Source organism: Malus sylvestris, chromosome 16 (assembly GCF_916048215.2).
Source record: "Malus sylvestris chromosome 16, drMalSylv7.2, whole genome shotgun sequence".
Lineage (NCBI taxonomy): Eukaryota > Viridiplantae > Streptophyta > Magnoliopsida > Rosales > Rosaceae > Malus > Malus sylvestris.
In genome coordinates, this window is record NC_062275.1 from 15,887,099 (window position 1) to 15,906,149 (window position 19,051).

Sequence of the window (19,051 nt, forward strand, 5' to 3'; positions counted from 1 at the left end):
ATATTGAATGAAATGTCCTTAATTGGCTAATAGAACAAACACAAGGACTAAATTAACCAAATCGAAAACACAGGGACTAAATTGACCATATGGCTATAACATAGGGACCATTTTGACATTATAGCCTAATTTAAAATATAAAAAAAAATGAAAGTTTACAACTAAACGAATAAGAAAAAAAAACATGTTATCCTGTTTACCCGACCCTGCAATATAAACTTTACTTTATCCAATTATAGTTTAAAATAAATATGAAAGTTTACAACTTTATAAACGAATAAGAAAAAATACATGTTATCATGTTTAGTCGACCCTGCAATATAAACTTTATTGATAATTGAGAATTGAGGAATACTTCTTCTTTTTTTAAGAAGAAAAACGATATTATATTGTTGAAACTATTGGAGATGAATAAACTATCAAATTTAGCATGTCATTGTTTATGAGCCTATTTTAAGCCATAAAGAGATTTATCTAACTTACACCCTTTATGCTCTTGTCTAAAAACTATAAAACCTTCAGGTTGATACATATAAATCTCCTCTTAAAAGTCACCATTCAAAAAGGCAGTTTTAGCATTCATTTGATGCACAACAAGATCGTAAATGGCAGCTAATGCAAACAAAACTCTAATTGAAGTTATTATGTGTCCAAGGAGGTCAACGCTTCTTGGAGTGTTTGGGATCTTCTTCCAAAGTTTAAGCATGAAAATCAGAACCAAAATCCTTGGCAATTTTGATTCTTTTACTTTTCCTTGGTTTCGAAATCAGTTTTGACCGAATCTGGAAATGTACGTTCACCAGTCCTAGGTATATTCAAATAATTTATTTCTTGATTTAAAAGGAACCCTATTCGCAAAGAAATCAACATCATTTGATTCAATAACAACATGATTCTTCAAATCATAAAACCTATATGCTTTTCTATTGTATGCATAACCAATGAAACCGCACACTCATATGCTCTACTAACCAATTTTCATATGTTAGGATCAAGTTTACGTACATAACAAACAGTCAACATATCTCACCCCACCAAAATGATGCACCACTTGAGTTAAGTAGAACATCCACAGTCAATTCACTTAGTGTCATATTTTTTCTTCAACTTTACCGTTCATTTCTTGAGAGGATGGTGTAGCTACAATATTCGTCAAAAGCTCTAAATTCATACTCTTGACTTAACACAACGTAGCTTTTTATTTCAATGAATTGGTTTTCTACTTCAGTTATGAAGAGTTTAAACATGTCAAGAGCTTCACTTTTATGTTTCATGAGATAGACATAACAATAATTTTAACTATCATCTATCAAATTGATGAAATACTGTTTCTCATTTCTAGTCACCACACCATCATATTCGCAAATATCAGAGTGAATTAGATCAAGTGGTTATGATTCTCTTAAAACTTATTTATGTGGTGCTTTTGTTATCTTTGCTTGACCGCAAAATTCACACTTCTCAAAGTTATTTTAGTAAAAGTTCTAGAGTTTGCCCTATGTTACTCATTTGTTTGACCAGTCCTTTGTTTACATGACAAAGTCTTGCATGCCAAACATAAAATGAACACAACATGTAAGCAGAAGAAGCAATTTATGCATAGCATCAACATTCAATATAAACATTCAATCAGTAGCATACCTCTTTCCCACGAAAACACCATTCTTCGTGAGAGTACATATGTCAGCCCCAATTATTTGAGTGAATCCAATTTTGTTGATTAGATAGCCAGAGACAAGGTTCTATCTTATTTTTGGAACATGCAGCACCTCTTTCAGAATGATATATAGTCTTACCTGAAGTGAATTTTAGCACAACTTCACCAATTCCAGCAGCATTAGTTGAGTGAGAATCACCCAACAAAACTTTTCTATCTGCAGCCTCAGAATAGGACTGGAAAAGTCCGCGGTCATAGCAAGCCATGGTGTAAGGCACCAGTGTCGACCCACCACCCCTTGGGTCCATCAACTAAGTTGACCTTAGACATCATAGTGACAAGCTATTCCTCAATTAGGTTTGCCTGAGGAGCAACCAAACGCTTGTTGTGATAGTTTTGAGCTAAATGCCCATGTTTGTCACAATTGCAGCACAATAATGGTTCAGTTGTTTCATCTCATGAGGGGGTATCTTCCTATTCTAATTTCTCTGAGGATTATGTACTTTCAAGGAGTTTTTGTTGTTGTTGCTGTAAGTTATGGAGGAATTCTTCATGTTCGGACTAGTGGGTTTGAGCACCACAGCAGCATGACTCTTGTTATAAGCCTTCTTCAGGTTGCTGTTGTTCGAAACAACCAGCATTTCTTCCCTCATGTCTTGCTTACTGGTTTCTTCCTCAATTCGAATGTGGGTGATCAGGCTTTGAAGTGAAATTTCATTAGTTTTGTGACGCAGGTCCTTCTTGAAGTCCTTCCAACTAGGTGGCACCTTATCAATGAGCACATCAACCTAAAATTGTTCATCCAGGTTCATGCCTTTAGGGACGATCTCGTGGGCAATCTTCTGCAGCCCGTGTGATCAGGCTCTACAGTGAAAATTCCTTGGTCTTGTGATGCAAGTCCTTATTAAATTTATTCCAACTAGGTAGCAGCTTGTCAATGACCACATTAACCTGAAATTGTTCATCCAAATTCATGCTTTCAGAGACCATCTCATGAGCAACCTTTACATAGCGGCTGACAAAAAAAAATTTTGCATCTGCTTCTTTAGTATCATATTTCTTCTAGAGTGTCCCTCAATTCCTTAGCAGTCTTATAGGAAGAATAATAGTCTAACATATTATCGCATAAATCATTCAAGAGGTATTTCTCGCAAAGAAAATCATTGTCAGTCCATGTTTGGTTCAACTTGAATTGTTCAGCATTGGGTTGATTAGGGAGTGATGACATTTTAGATGTGCTGTTAGTGGCAATTTTCTTGGTGGTTAAGAAAAACAACACATTTTGCCTCCAACGTTTGAAGTGAAATCCTTCAAACTTGGTGGATTTATTGTGATCATTGACGACAGAGTTGGTTTTAACATCCATGGCAAATGAAACGTCTTAAGATTGTTGAAGCACAATAAAAACAAGAAATTAAGTAACTAGTGAGTCAAGAACGGTCAAACAAAATTTTTGGGGTTGAGTACCTAACAATGTCGTTCTGTTTAAGACGTTTTACAGCTCTGCCCAAGTTGTGCAAACAATCTAAATGCCACGCCGTCCCCAGGAAGAAACAGCCCAGAACCACCTTTGTCTAGACCCTCCTTTGCACTGAGGAAGATCCGAAAACTAACACCTTCTATGTTGCTCAAAAAACTCAATAAAAGTGATGTATACTAGTTAACCTTTTTTTCTTATTCCTGGAAGCTTTATCAAACTCTAGTATTTACAGAGAAGGATTGAGTTTAACGTTGGAAGAGTTGAGAAAAGATGGCCAAAGAATTAGCAACTTATCACGTAGTTGAGAAAGACTAGGTCTTTTCCTTTATCTTCAAAACAAATTCTACTTAGCAGAAAAGAAGTGGTCATCCATAAAATAGGAGAAAACATTCTTTAATTTAAAAATATAAAAACATGAATTTTAAATAAACAAACCGTTTTAATAGTAACTAGTATAGTACTAAATTTGGAAGTGAGAGATCTTAGGTTCGAATCTCATGAATGGCGAATTTGATACCAAATTTGGTTACCCATTATGTATCTTAGCCAAACTCTCCCTTCCTGTTTTGGAAAAATATCGATGTACTAAAAAAAATAGTAACTAGTACAATAATTTAGAGAATGAGGAGTTTCGAACCCTAGACGTATCTATCTGGTAAAATATTGGACTTTATGCATGTAATTTAACTTAATCTAATTACGGAAAAACAAATTCAAACTTGATTTATAAGAGATAGCCTATTAACTCTATTTATTATGATTATGCTCATATTTGCAATCATCTTCCACTTTTAAATTATTTGTTTGTGATTACAAAAGAGTGCAAGACGACCATCAATAATAACTCTTCATTTATTTAAACTATTAGAAAGTCTTCAATCAACATTACATCCATGTCATTTTTATAACTATTTTTTTTCATCTTATGTTAATAATCTGTTAAATTCCTTATGATTTATTAGGTATTTGTTTGTTGGGATTTAACAGATTAGCATCAAGACCATTTAGAAGTTGGTTATCTAATCTCGTTGACCTCTACCATTTTTTAGGCTCGCCAAACACTATCAAGTTTTAATATGTTACAAGCCGTTGTGTACACAAACTAAGCAAGCAGTTTGATTTTAATTAAAAAATCATAAACTAAAGAATAATATAATGAATAATAGTTAATCGTATATAATGTTAGGTCAATTACCTAACTTTGGGAGAAAGATCTATATAATTTAAGAAATAGATTCTATGTACGTATGTAGAGATTTTTTTGTTTTTTTTGTTTTTTTTTAAATATTTTAGTTGATGGGGGGTGTCTCCAAAAACGAACCCACTCAATACTGTATATGGTTTTGGCTTTTTAGCCAAAATGCTCATTGAGATTAGTATAACTTTTTGTTTTGATTCTTAAGATTTAAAATCGATGGAAGTGGAACTTGAGTTGATCTATCATCAATCATTTTGATTATTCTGTGCAAAATCTTCATTAAATAAGAATAAAACGACAAAAACATACTCAATTTTTGTCAAATTACTTTGGATCATTGTTTATTAAACTGAGAGTATTTTTTTTTCATTTTAGTTCTTATTTAACAGAAATTTTCATGAATGACCAAAATCATTGATTGTGAACCAAATCAAGGACATTTTCAATCAATTTCAAATCTCAGGAACCAAAGCGAGTAGTTATGCAAATTTTAGAGACTATTTATGCCAAAAAGTCTATTTTTTTTAGGTGTTTTTTGCTCACCACTATATTTATTATTATTTGATAAGTTTTTTTTTTTTAATTTGTGTCACTCACACATATCTTAAAATTTAAATTTATTTAATAATAATAAATAGAGTGATAAGTATTACCACTACTAAATTGTGAGCAAGTTTTTTTCTCTTTTTTCTTCTTCAGTGGACGACCTGCTGTGGTCCCGCCCAATTATATAATAAGAAGTCCGCTGTGGACCGTGGTCCACCCAATATTGTACATCACTTTCTTATTTTCAATAGCAAGGGGCAAATATTAAAATTTCCTGCTTTTAAAGTATGTGGCCTTTTCTTTAAAAAAAACAAATAAATAAACAGAAGAAGGAGATGTGAACACGTGTGCAGATGAGGCTTACAATGGTGGCAGGAACCTTTGAGAATAAGAGTAGGATTCTCTTTTCTCCATTTTTCATCCCCTTCCATCTATTTCTCTCACATTCTTTATTTTGTCTTTCACTTTTTATAAAAAAAATTAATATAAAATATTAACGTAATTTAACCTAATCATTTAAATAGAAAGAGCAAAAAAAAAGAAAAAAAAAAAAAAAAAAGGAAAGAATCCTACTCCTTCAGAACGACATGTCCTGCGACCTCCTACCCCTACCCCTATCCCTACACACCGAGGAAAGTGGGAATAGGGTTTCGGGGAAGTGGCCGAACAGCCCTGTGGGCCATGGCTGTTCTCAGGTAGGACTCTTGAGAAGGGGTAAACCTGGAAACTGAAAAGGGAGATCTCCGGGTCCTGGATGACCTAGCCGCTAGGTCTTTTAATTGAATACAAGATTACGACTTGATTACAAATCCCCCATGACATGTACATTTAAAATAATGGACATCGGCCACGTGTAAGCAGATGGTGACAACAAAGGGACGCGCCCTCTTCAACAAGGAACAAATGTTGTCAAAGTTGAATTATATTGCAAATCACAAGAGTGGGACCCACCGTATAATAATCTCAAAATGAAGCTCTTCCAACTTTTCCGCTTTGCCGACAAATTACAGTTCCAGAGTCATTTTCTGTTCGAGACCAAAAATTGTGCTCAACTCTACTTTTAAAGAGTAATATCAGACAGACTATAATTTATAAAATGTCGTACCCAGTGCACAAAGCTCCCGCTTTACGCAGGATCTGGAAAAAGTGAATATCGGCTAGCCTTACCCTCATTTATGAAGAGGCTGCTCCCAAGTCTCGAACCCGAGACCTACCGCTCATAGGCGAAAGCAATTGTCATCGCATCATCAAGTGCGACCTCTTAGACAGACTATAATTTATAAGTAGCTAAAAATACATTGCTCAAGTTAAATTCAACAAGGCAACTATGTAGTGTGTGTGTGTGTGTGTGTGCCTATTTATTTTTGTTCCTCCCATCACATGTCATACTTAGACTTGGCATTCGTGTCGTGTTTTCCGTGTTCGTGTCGTTTTCGTGTCATACCCGATATCTTAACGGGTCGTGTCGTGTAACACCCGTTAAAATAAACGGGTAAAATGACCCGACCCGAAATCGACCCGATAATATTAACAGGTAATATGACCCGACCCGTTACCCGTTAAGGAAAATATATTTTAAACCAATAAATAATCAAATGAAAAACATAATACTAAATAAGTATATACATTCCATATTATCACATCCAAAACATAAAAACGCAATTTTGTTTTAAGTATATTTTCGCTTACCTAAAGTCTTTAATAGTTTTTTAATTAATGTAGAAGTGTAAAAAAATATAGAAAAAAATATATAAACACTCGTAATGACAAGCTTTATAACTTTCATGAAGAGCTTAACTTCGAAATTCGCCACTATAATCATATAAATCATAGATCAAAATTTAACCGTTGATTGTTGTTTACATTTATGCTTCATTGTTCTCATCAAATTTCGTTTTTTTAGATTTTCTTTTTTTGAAAACATGATCTATTAGAGGGTGCAGGTAGATGGACAGTTTGGATCGTTGGATCGTTGATATTATATTTAGAGTTCTACAGTTAGTGAAAATATTGCTTGATGTTTATAAAGTTTCTACAAATTATATGACATTGACTCATATTTCAGTTAATCGTAAATATCGAAACGTGATATCATCTTCTTACATCCACCAGATGATCATGTTTTCAAAAAATAAAATTTTAAAAATGAAATTCAGTCAGAAGAATAAAGTGTAAATAACAGTTAACGGTTAAATAAATTTAAGGTTTCACTACTACAAAATTATCTATTGCTGGCGGTCCAAAAACTTTTTTCAACGATCCAACCATCAAACTTATTTGTACACATTCCAAGATTGCATACGTAAAAAATCTTTAAAAAACAAACATTCAGAGATTACGTAACAGAACAAAAGTTTTCGACGGTTATAAACGAAAAATCACAATTTAACGGTTATTTTAGCTCCGATCTTGATGATTTTTTACAAATACACTCCTCGACCCTATAAGAATGTAATAAATAAATTTGATCTTTAATTTAAAGTATTTACACTAGTGGATACCACAAAAACTTATTTTATACTTAATAGAAGTATAATATTAACTCTAAGTGTTTGTTTAATCTACCGTTTTAACGCAATATGCATTCTACGAAACTTTTTTCAACGATCCAACCGTCAAAATTATTTGTACACATTTCGAGATCGCATACGTAAAAAATCATAAAAAAACAAACATTCAGAGATTACGTAACGGAACAAAAGTTTTCGACGGTTATAAACGAAAAATCACAATTTAACGGTAATTTGAGCTCTGATTTTGATGATTTTTTACAGATACACTCCTTGACCCTATAAGAATGTAATGAATAAATTTGATCTTTAATTTAAAGTATTTACACTAGTGGATACCACAAAAACTTATTTTATACTTAATAGAAGTATAATATTAACTCTAAGTGTTTGTTTAATGTACTGTTTTGACGCAATATGCATTCTACAAAAACAATTTCAACGATCCAACCGTCAAACTTATTTGTACACATTCCAAGATCACATACGTAAAAAATCATAAAAAACAAACATTCAGAGATTACGTAACGGAACAAAAGTTTTCGACGGTTATAAACGAAAAATCACAATTTAACGGTTATTTTAGCTCCGATTTTGATGATTTTTTACAGATACACTCCTTGACCCTATAAGAATGTAATGAATAAATTTGATCTTTAATTTAAAGTATTTACACTAGTGGATACCACAAAAACTTATTTTATACTTAATAGAAGTATAATATTAACTCTAAGTGTTTGTTTAATCTACCGTTTTGATGCAATATGCATTCTACGAAGTTTTTTTCAACGATCCAACCGTCAAAATTATTTGTACACGTTCCAAGATTGCATACGTAAAAAATCGTAAAAAACAAACATTCAGAGATTACGTAATGGAACAAAAGTTTTCGACGGTTATAAACGAAAAATCACAATTTAACGGTTATTTTATCTCTGATTTTGATGATTTTTTACAGATACACTACTCGACCCTATAAGAATGTAATGAATAAATTCGATCTTTAATTTAAAGTATTTACACTAGTGGATACCACAAAAACTTATTTTATACTTAATAGAAGTATAATATTAACTCTAAGTGTTTGTTTAATGTACTGTTTTGACGCAATATGCATTCTACAAAACTTTTTTCAACGATCCAACCGTCAAACTTATTTGTACACATTCCAAGATCGCATACGTAAAAAATCATAAAAAACAAACATTCAGAGATTACGTAACGGAACAAACGTTTTCGACGGTTATAAATGAAAAATCACAATTTAACGGTTATTTTAGCTCCGATTTTGATGATTTTTTACAGATACACTCCTCGACCCTATAAGAATGTAATGAATAAATTTGATCTTTAAGTATTTACACTAGTGGATACCACAAAAACTTATTTTATACTGAATAGAAGTATAATATTAACTCTAAGTGTTTGTTTAATGTACTGTTTTGACGCAATATGCATTCTACAAAACGTTTTTCAACGATCCAACCGTCAAACTTATTTGTACACATTCCAAGATCGCATACGTAAAAAATCATAAAAAACAAACATTCAGAGATTACGTAACGGAACAAAAGTTTTCGACGGTTATAAACGAAAAATCACAATTTAACGGTTATTTTAGCTCCGATTTTGATGATTTTTTACAGATACACTCCTCGACCCTATAAGAATGTAATGAATAAATTTGATCTTTAATTTAAAGTATTTACACTAGTGGATACCACAAAAACTTATTTTATACTTAATAGAAGTATAATATTAACTCTAAGTGTTTGTTTAATCTACCGTTTTGATGCAATATGCATTCTACGAAGCTTTTTTCAACGATCCAACCGTCAAAATTATTTGTACATGTTCCAAGATCGCATACGTAAAAAATCGTAAAAAACAAACATTCAGAGATTACGTAATGGAACAAAAGTTTTCGACGGTTATAAACGAAAAATCATAATTTAACGGTTATTTTATCTCTGATTTTGATGATTTTTTTACAGATACACTCCTCGACCCTATAAGAATTTAATGAATAAATTTGATCTTGAATTTAAAGTATTTACACTAGTGGATACCACAAAAACTTATTTTATACTTAATAGAAGTATAATATTAACTCTAAGTGTTTGTTTAATCTACCGTTTTGATGCAATATGCATTCTACGAAGCTTTTTTCAACGATCCAACCGTCAAAATTATTTGTACACGTTCCAAGATCGCATACGTAAGAAATCGTAAAAAACAAACATTCAGAGATTACGTAATGGAACGAAAGTTTTCGACGGTTATAAATGAAAAATCACAATTTAACGGTTATTTTATCTCTGATTTTGATGATTTTTTACAGATACACTCCTCGACCCTATAAGAATGTAATGAATAAATTTGATCTTTAATTTAAAGTATTTACACTAGTGGATACCACAAAAACTTATTTTATACTTAATAGAAGTATAATATTAACTCTAAGTGTTTGTTTAATGTACTGTTTTGACGCAATATGCATTCTACAAAACTTTTTTCAACGATCCAACCGTCAAACTTATTTGTACACATTCCGAGATCGCATACGTAAAAAATCATAAAAAAAAAACATTCAGAGATTAAGTAACGGAACAAAAGTTTTCGACCGTTATAAACGAAAAATCACAATTTAACGGTTATTTTAGCTCCGATTTTGATGATTTTTTACAGATACACTCCTCGACCCTATAAGAATGTAATGAATAAATTTGATCTTTAATTTAAAATATTTACACTAGAAAAACTTATTTTATACTTAATAGAAGTATAATATTAACTCTAAGTGTTTGCTTAATCTACCGTTTTGACACAATATGCATTCTATGAAACTTTTTTCTACGATCCATCGTCAAACTTATTTGTACACATTCCGAGATCGCATATGTAAAAAATCGTAAAAAATAAACATTCAGATATTACGTAATGAAACAAAAGTTTTCGGCGGTTATAAACGAAAAATCATAATTTAACGGTTATTTTATCTCTGATTTTGATGATTTTTTACAGATACACTCCTCGACCCTATAAGAATGTAATGAATAAATTTGATCTTTAATTTAAAGCATTTACATTTTTTTATATATGAGTGATTTTATATATATATTTTTACATTTTTTACACTTCTACAATAATTATTATTAATTTTATTAATTTTGCCCTCAAATAAAAAACATTATTCATGAGGGTTTGAAGGATTTAAAAAATCTAAACGATAATATAAGTGTAACAATTATCTATTCGTGGAGGAATAATGATAAATCACGAGTGTTTATATATTCTTTCACATTTTTCATACTTGTATGTATGTCTTCTTAGTTCTTGCATATACAAATACTATACCAGTATATTTTAATTTTGGACAAGAATATGTTATGTAAAATTTATCCTAGTAATGATAATAAGGAACTCTCATAATAAAAATAAATAATGACTAAAACTTTTTTTTAATTTTTTTATAATTTATATAGAACAATAATACAAAACTATATATTTAATATAGAATATATTGTATATATTAATATGACTATTGTATTTTATAATAAATCTTTTAGTAATTAAACTTTAAAATTATTAAAATATTTTTTTTCTTAACGGGTCGAAACGGGTTACCCACGTGTTACCAGCGTGTATACCTGTTAAGAACCCGTTATTAACGGATTCTTAACGGGTCACCCGATAGTGACCCGATAAGTTATCGTGTTGACCCGAAACCCGTTATTTTCGTGTCGTTTTCGTGTCGTGTCATCGTGTCGTGTCAAAAACTGCCAAGTCTAGTCATACTTTTTATCACCTAACATTCAGAGCCACAAAAATACTCCTCAAATAATCCAACAAGGAATAAAGGTTGTGATACAAATAAAAACACAATTTAAATTTAATAAAAAAAAAATCCCTAAAATCCAAGTGGGCTTTTTACCATTACACCCTCTTCCCATTTCTTCTTCCCCATATAATATAAAAATATAGAATGTCAAAAGTTTTACTGCCCTTTATGGACATTTAAAACCCCAAAAAAGAAATCAACTGTTACATCCACCTTTGCCATTCTTCCCTCTTTCTGCCCCAACAGAAGATCCCTACTTTTCCTTTTCCTGCATTCCCCATCCTATCCTCTCATCAAACCAATCAAATTTAATTAGACTTTCACCGTCAACCCTGTCAGATTATACACACAGAAGTGTACATATACTTTTCCCTATGACAATTTTACCCCCACTTGCTAAACTTTCACTCCAAAATTGTGGGTCGAAATTCCATTCCACCTACCTTTTTCCCGTTGTGCTTGCTTGATCACATACTTGCATCTTCCATTTCTTCTCCGAGGGTGCCTGCAAATTCTCATTTCCTTGGGCAAGAATCAAGCTTTTCCTTCCTTTGCTCACAATCCCCACCACCAAAAGTGCTTTCAGCTTCTTTTTCCAGTTTTCAGTCTGCCGGTTTTATGGGGGCTGCAATGTAGCACCAAGGGATAACTGTTCTACTCACCGGCGGGTTGTTTCTTCTGTTCTGCCGGTTTTACCTGAACCACAGTCGGAACAGCAGCATGTACATAAGCGAATCCTCCAGGTACAACTTGGTGTGGCCCAGATGACGGTGCAGCAGTAAACTGAGTATGCATAAGAGTCTGCGAGGATATGTTACCGCCTTTCATGTTGTTAGCAGCTGCAGCAGCAGCCGCCTTTGCAGGATCGTTGGTGCTGGTATTTGAATGCGTAACAGGAGGGCAGAGTGACAACATCCCACTCGAAGAAGTTCCTGATGAGCCTTGTGACTGCTGCTGTTGCTCAGGTCGGCGCTTAGAAGCATGATAATACCCGCTTGAAGGAGATTGAGTAGAGGTGTTACTATTGGAATGTGAAGCTTGAGGCTGCATGTAGGCATTAGAGAAGAACAGCGGTTGTTGAATCGATTGCTTATATAACTGTTGCTGTTGCTGTTGGTGCTGATGTTGATGTTGCTGATGCTGTTGGTGCTGATGTTGCTGATGCTGATGCTGATGCTGTTGCTGCAATTGTGGCTTAGTACTAGCGCTCGAAGAGGTAATATGGGTGTTGCCTAGGATCGAAGGGACATTCCTCCCGCCAACAGGAGACGACTTCTGACTAGGCACTGATGGTGAGTTCTTGGCCTGCTGAGATGACAAAGAAGATATTTGGCCAGCTTTATTTCCTGTGGAAGTCGAAGTAGTTGTCCTGGGGCTTCCACCAGCACTTCTAGACATTGATGACGTTGTGGTTGTGGGAGAACCAACCATTACAGGAGGAGATGGAGACTGATTGCTACTGGCAGGCTGTAACCCTTGAGATTGGGTTGAAGCCTTGGTGTTTGCCGCAAAAGAAATCTGTGTGTGGCTTTGCTGTGTCCGCCCATGCTTTTGAGGAAGGTTTTTGAGGGACGAAGAGGTTGACGAGGCCATAGACGGTGAAGGAACTTGGGAAGTGGTTATCCTTGCAGAATTCTTCCACTGAGGAGATTGAGCTGGACTGGTGCTGCTTTGGACAAGGTTTTGGGGGAATGATGATAGAGCATTAGGAAACTTTGCAGCCATAGAAGAGGTTGAAGGGAGGTGATCAGAGTACACACTGCCACCATTACTCGTTGGCGTTTTGTTACGAGCTGGAGCCACAGAAGAAAACTGCTGCTTCTGAAGCTGATACATCTGCTGCTGCTGCGGCTGCTGTTGCTGGTGATTCCGCATCTGTTGCTGCATTTGTTGCTGGGGTATGGGTGCATTTGCAGGGCTGACAGCAGCTGGCATAGCAGAACTGGACGATCGGACAGGAGTGGAGCTGAGGTTAACTGCTCTTGCTGAACTATCAATCACATTGTTGCCCGGTATTGTAGAACCAGATGTATCGGTCAAATCTGCCCTGGAGAAAGCAATAGAGTGCCCAACATTTGATGAAGATTTCCCAGCCATGGCCTTTCTTTCCTCTTCCACATTAGAGGAATCCCCTCCTCCGGTTTTCCCTTCTTCCGGACCTCGATAATTCTTTTTCTGTTGTGCAGCTTGGGCAGCCACGGCAACAGCCATATATTGATGATAACTGTGCCTAGTAACATCTGGAAAGCTCTGTAGAATTGTATGATTCATCGATGTTATGTCAATGCCAGGAGAAACGGTGGCACCATTTAAGGAAGCAAAAGACATGGCAAAAGCTTGGGATGCTTCAACCCCAGCCTTTGAGCCCTGTTGCTGTTGCTGCTGCTTCTTTTCACTACCACTAGAACCTGTTGCACCACTGGCACTTCCAACCGAAGGAGGTGTCATCAAAGCAAAGTTTGGCGGAGGCATTGGCATTGCAAAATTCTGACCATAAATACTCATGTTCGCACGAGAGACACGACTATCAGCAGTTGACGGGCTGTCTTCGCCACCCATTTCAGGCTCAAGTTGGCGCGAAACATGCAGGTTCTGCTGCTGCTGCAGCTGTGTTACTTGCGAAGGATGGTTTTTTGAGGAAGGAAAGCCTTGCAAGCTTCCACTGCCACCATTGACAACACTTTGATGTGGCCTTTGCTGCTGATTTTGCAAATGCTTCTGGGACGACGAAGAACCACTTGAAATAGTAGTGTTTGGGTGACCTTGTTGACTTTGCTGTGATTGAGATGGCAGTGGTGGTTGTTGCTGTTGTTGCTGCTGCTGTTGTAGTTGAGACGGATGGAGCATTTGAGAAGAATAGAAAGACCCGTTAAAATAAGGCATTGCCTGAGCATGGGGTCCTCTGTATGCCGCCTGTGCGCCTACATGAGCTGGCATTGGAAATGGATATGCATTGTTCTGCAAAATCGCCAAATACTGGGGTTCATTTCCAGCCATATTTGGGTAGTTGAAACTCAGTGCTGGAGCTACAGCAGCGGTTGCAGCTGTCGCACTCAATGAAGCAGAGTTAGATGCACTGGATGAAGCTGCACCACCAGCATTAGAAGACTTCACAGACCCAGGTCGGACAGGAGCGGCAGCGGCCTGTTGCTGGCTCAATGGGAAAATGAAAGCAGGACCATGCTGAAATTTTCAATAAAAGAAAACGCATCAATATTCAAACCCCCGTGACAATATCATTTAACAAATGTAACAAACAGTATCAAAACGAGAAACGTACCAATATATTACTAGGTGGCCCGGGAGGTAGAGCTTGCTGGAGCACGATTTGCTTTCTCTGCACAGCATCCACAAGGTTTGCTGCTTGTGAAGTTTTTTCCTTTGCAGATTGAGCAGGAAACATAGCAATCCCCTGCCCCTTGTCCTGTGCAGGATTCACCCCTCTCCCTGGAACATTGCCAAGCAATTCTGGAGGTAATACATTGGGATTGCTATGCTTGGCTCCTCCATACAGAGATCCCGAACCAGCTGCTACCGGCCAGAAAGGATTCATCCTTGAGATTTGCTGGTGATAGTATATATTCCTTGCAATGTACCAATGGGTTGTGCACCTCTTTGGCCGAGGTTGATTAAAAAACAAATGCGGCGGCTGCACCAGTTGAAAATTCCATTGGAAAACAAAAAAGCAACAGAGCTCCACTTTAGTTTCACGAGGAGGGAAAAAAAAAAAGTTGTTCATAAAATAACAAAAAATTACATACTTGTATCGGAGCTGAAGAAACGGAGCTCCCATCCATGGATACAACTCCTGGTAAGGGCGCCATATATCTGCTCATGAGAACACATCCATTCCCCCAAAATAAGTACATCTCAAAACCAAAGATGAAGGCTAATGACCAAGAAAATGGCAAAAGAACAGATAACATAACAACCGAAGAGCGTACCCCATCGGAGGAAGCCCGCCCGGCCAGCCCGCCACAGACATCGGCAAAGGTACAGAACCCGATTGCACTGAAGAATCAGAAGACCAAATCACTGACTGACCAACCCAAATGAAGGAGGCAGAGAGAGAGAGAGAGAGAGAGAGAGACTAAATTACCAGTTTTCTCAGTGTTTTGCTTAGCAACATTATGGGGCAGCTTGTTTCCACTAAAACTCTCAGTCTTCTCCAAATCAAACTGCAGATCAAAATTCCTTTCTTTCCCACCAACAACGGAAGAAGTCTGCTTTTTCAAATCAGCTGCTTCTGCTTCTTCCACAGCTGCTTTTGACTTCTCAGTTTCCAAATTTAAAGGCTGCACTTCTTCCTTGTTGCCAATTTTCAAAGCTTTGCTGTCATCCTCTCTGCTCACAGCTTTTAAGTCCTGCAAACCAAACAGTAATACACACATTAAACTAAAAATCTTCAAAAACCAAAAATTATAACACCAAAATATGCAAATGGCAGAGGTGGTCCCCACTCACCGTTTCTGTATCTACGACCGCAGGCTTAGGATCTACGGAGATAAAATCAACTTCACCATCCCTTTCTGGAGGAGCCTATAATTATATACACATCAACAACCAAAATATTTCAATATTAATATTTTATCCTTTAAAAAATAGAAAGAAATAAAAAGATGAATAATTTATCCTTTAAAAAATAGAAATAAAAAGAAAGAAAATTTGATGATCCTCACCATCAGATCTATCTGGAACTTTTCTTCTCGGTGGTTTTCAACTTCTGGGATTGTTAAACTCCTAGATAAAAACCCACGAACAGAAAATTAGAAAATTCAAAGCTTTTTGTATCCGAAAAAAAAAAATCTTTGATGCTCACGGTTTGGTCAAGGTGATTTCTTCACGTTTATCATCCAATCTGATGGCAGTGGATTCCTTCTTGGGAGATTGAAGTTCCACTTTGCTCGTTCTAACATTTCTACTCTCCGATTCGTCGTTCGCTGGCCTTGAATTTGACACGGCGTTGCTCTCCGGCTTAATTGCCTCTGGCTGAGCCTCCATTGATGCCGGAGCAGCTGGAACAGCTTGAGAGTCGGGCAAATCGTACGCAAAGCCACCATTTTCAGCTGCAGATCCTGGGTTTTTCTCCAAATTTGGAGAGGAAGTCTCAACCTTCGAAGGCTGATCAGCCACCACTTTGGCCGTAGACGAAACGGGACTGTTTTGAACTGCAAAAATTGATGGGTTCTCGTCTTCACACTTCACGGGTCGCGGTCTTTTCCTCTTGGATGCTGCGGATTCAAACAAAGACACCAAATTTTCATCAGTCACCAAAAAAACACAAAGAACCCAGTTCCGTTTGCTCACCGAAAAACTGATTCAATCCCTTTTTCTCAGTCTCTCAGCAACCAAACGGAGCATTTTGGGTACCCAGAAAGATATGAACAAAACCGAAAGCTCAGTGAACTTATAGTACCCACCGGCGGCGGACATGGAAGTGACAGAGAAGCAAGAATTCTGAGGGAAAGGCGACGTCAGCTGAGGAACCACACAAGGCGAGTTCGAGATCGGCGACGAAACTCTCGATTTGGCGTCGCTGGTAAATTTGTTGTTGGTTTCTCTGGATTCGAACTTAATCGAATCGGTGGGTGTAATTTCTTGCTTCGTCGGCCCTTGCGGCTGCCTCTTCATCCCGTACAACACCTCCGCGACCTCTATTTCTATCTCGTCCTGATTAGACGACGCCGTCTTGGTCGACAAGGACATCTTCGGCGGCCGAAGTTTGGGTCCGTTTGGCTTCTGCAACAAAAAAAAATGTCACTAAATGTTAGAAATGAAAATAAGCAAAAAAAAAACCCAAAACAGAGAAATGAATCGAATTTGATGTAATTGAAGACCCACCAGCCTCTTCCGGACCGCCGAGGCGTGGGAAGAAGAAGGTGAAGTCGGAGCCGGCGTCGACGATGACACGCTCGGCCGAACAGGGGACGTCGAAGCCTGGCGGTGAATTTGGTCTCCGACAACACCGCAACTAGAAGGCCATTCGTTAGACCTCTTCGTCGACGCTGAAAAACGACAGGAAGAAGAACATCAGTATCCTGGAATCCATTAAAATCAAACGTATGGCAGCTTTTTCTCCCTTAAATCACTTCATTTCTGCTCTACCTGACCGTGCTTTTCGGGGCACCGAAACGCCAATCATCTCGTCGGTGACCTTCAACGCCGTGAGCGGTCTGAAATGCTTGTTGCTATTAAGATTATGAACTGGCGAGAAACTCTTCCGGTGATTTATCATAGAAGATGACAGAGATGCCGTTGACGACGGGTGGTTCGGCGGAAGCATCCGAATCGAGGACCCACCGCCGCCGACTCCACTTCCACCTCCGTCTTCGTCCTCGTCCTCATCTTCGTCGTTCACACTCTCCTCCGAACTATCATCGCGGCTGTCTTCTCTATTGCTTCCGTGCATTAACCTCTCGCCTCTCCGCCTCTTGCTCCGGCTCAACCGATCCCTATCGCGATCTCGGTCTCTTTCTCGATCCCGATCCCGATCTCGGTCCTTCTTCCGATCTCTGAGCCTCGATGTCTCTTGTAACTCCACCGGACCATCGTCCTCTGCAAAAAACAAAAAAATCGAAGAAAAAAAAACCATTAAAACGAATCGAAAACCAGCAGCTGGGTATTGCTAAAAGGGGTTAGATCTGGTAGGAGCCGCACCTGGGGAGTCTCTGAGGTTGCTACTTCTGTGTCTCCGCCGTGACAGGCCATTTGGGGCCGCCATAGCTGATCTTCTCGCATCCCTATTCCTATCCATATCTAATAATATTAACTACAGACAAATCAGCTACACACAGGACTCTAATCCCATCTCTCATCACCGGAAACCCACCATAATTCACCGGATAATTTAGTCAAACCCACCGGGCCTGATTTGTATGCTCCGACTCCCAACCCCGTCAACGACGATATCTCTCACAAGGCTATTCCCACACCACCCAAAGATCTCAGCTTTCGCTTATCATCTTCCACCTCTCACTGCCTCTCTCTCTCTCTCTCTCTCTATCTCTCTCTCTCTCCGTTTCTCTCTATTTCCAACTCTGTCTCCTTTTTGTGCTGTCTATCAGTCTATCTCATCCAGACTCCGCTATTTCACTTGGAGCGAAACCCACTCGCAAGCCTCATCGACGGCCACGATTCACCTGCTGCATCACATCCTTCAATCTCCACCCTACATTCCGAGATACATCCTGCGGCTCATTTCCACCTAAGCTGACATGGCAAAATCCTCGCCGTCCACACCCCTGCCCCAACCTTTTCTGTCTGGTGCCGCCACGTGTCAGATTTTTTAATTTTTTCTTCCTACCCAAGCTTCCATGTTTACTCAATCACTACGATTCGGTACTTTTATACTATAAAAATCGGTAAACAAATCAATAAAATACCACTAATTAATGTATCAATAAAAGATTATATTATTTTAATATTTTTAATTATTTTATTCCACTCAAAAGAAGAACACCGTAGCCCACCAATCCAATCAGGGTGTTTACTTAAATTAAAAATAGCATCCCCAGAAATTAGCCTAATCAACGTCATTAACCGGCTATTCCCGGTCATAGAGACCTCGGCAAAAGCAACATGACGATAACAAGGTATTTGCATGACCCCAAATAATGGAGTGTGTTTTTACTCACCAGCCTCATGTTGTGCATGTTCACAACTTACTTATTATCATTATATGTGTTTGAATTTTAAGACTTATGTATATCGATTATAAGAATTTTGAAATTTAAATTTAACGATAGTCAACATACACCATAATTTAGAGTGGTGAGCTAAGATACTATCAGATAATATCGATCAAACCGGTCAAATTCAT

The 19,051-nt window shown here is 37.1% G+C and overlaps 1 protein-coding gene across 1 annotated transcript; it reads right to left on the reverse strand.

Annotated features, from left to right (window-relative positions):
- Positions 1–11,205: 11,205 nt before the first annotated feature.
- On the reverse strand, positions 11,206–18,302 carry LOC126606721 (protein TIME FOR COFFEE-like). Its single transcript, XM_050274106.1, has 12 exons — positions 17,890–18,302; positions 17,338–17,787; positions 17,074–17,237; positions 16,653–16,971; positions 16,052–16,463; positions 15,912–15,972; positions 15,697–15,771; positions 15,332–15,596; positions 15,177–15,243; positions 14,994–15,060; positions 14,513–14,881; positions 11,206–14,415 (listed from the first exon to the last, which is right to left on the reverse strand). The coding sequence occupies exons 1-12, from the start codon at positions 17,984–17,986 to the stop codon at positions 11,887–11,889; spliced, it is 4,875 nt and encodes a 1,624-aa protein (XP_050130063.1). The 5' UTR covers positions 17,987–18,302; the 3' UTR covers positions 11,206–11,886.
- Between the last annotated feature and the right edge of the window lie 749 nt (positions 18,303–19,051).

Excerpts from the sequence above, each read along its gene's own strand:
- LOC126606721 (XM_050274106.1), bottom strand. The coding sequence starts at position 17,986 with ATGGATAGGAATAGGGATGCGAGAAGATCAGCTATGGCGGCCCCAAAT. Across the intron at positions 16,972-17,073 it reads CGGCGGTCCGGAAGAGGCTG|AAGCCAAACGGACCCAAACT; the intron begins GTGGGTCTTCAA and ends TTTTTGTTGCAG. Across the intron at positions 14,882-14,993 it reads TTTCTTCAGCTCCGATACAA|CCGCCGCATTTGTTTTTTAA; the intron begins GTATGTAATTTT and ends CAACTGGTGCAG.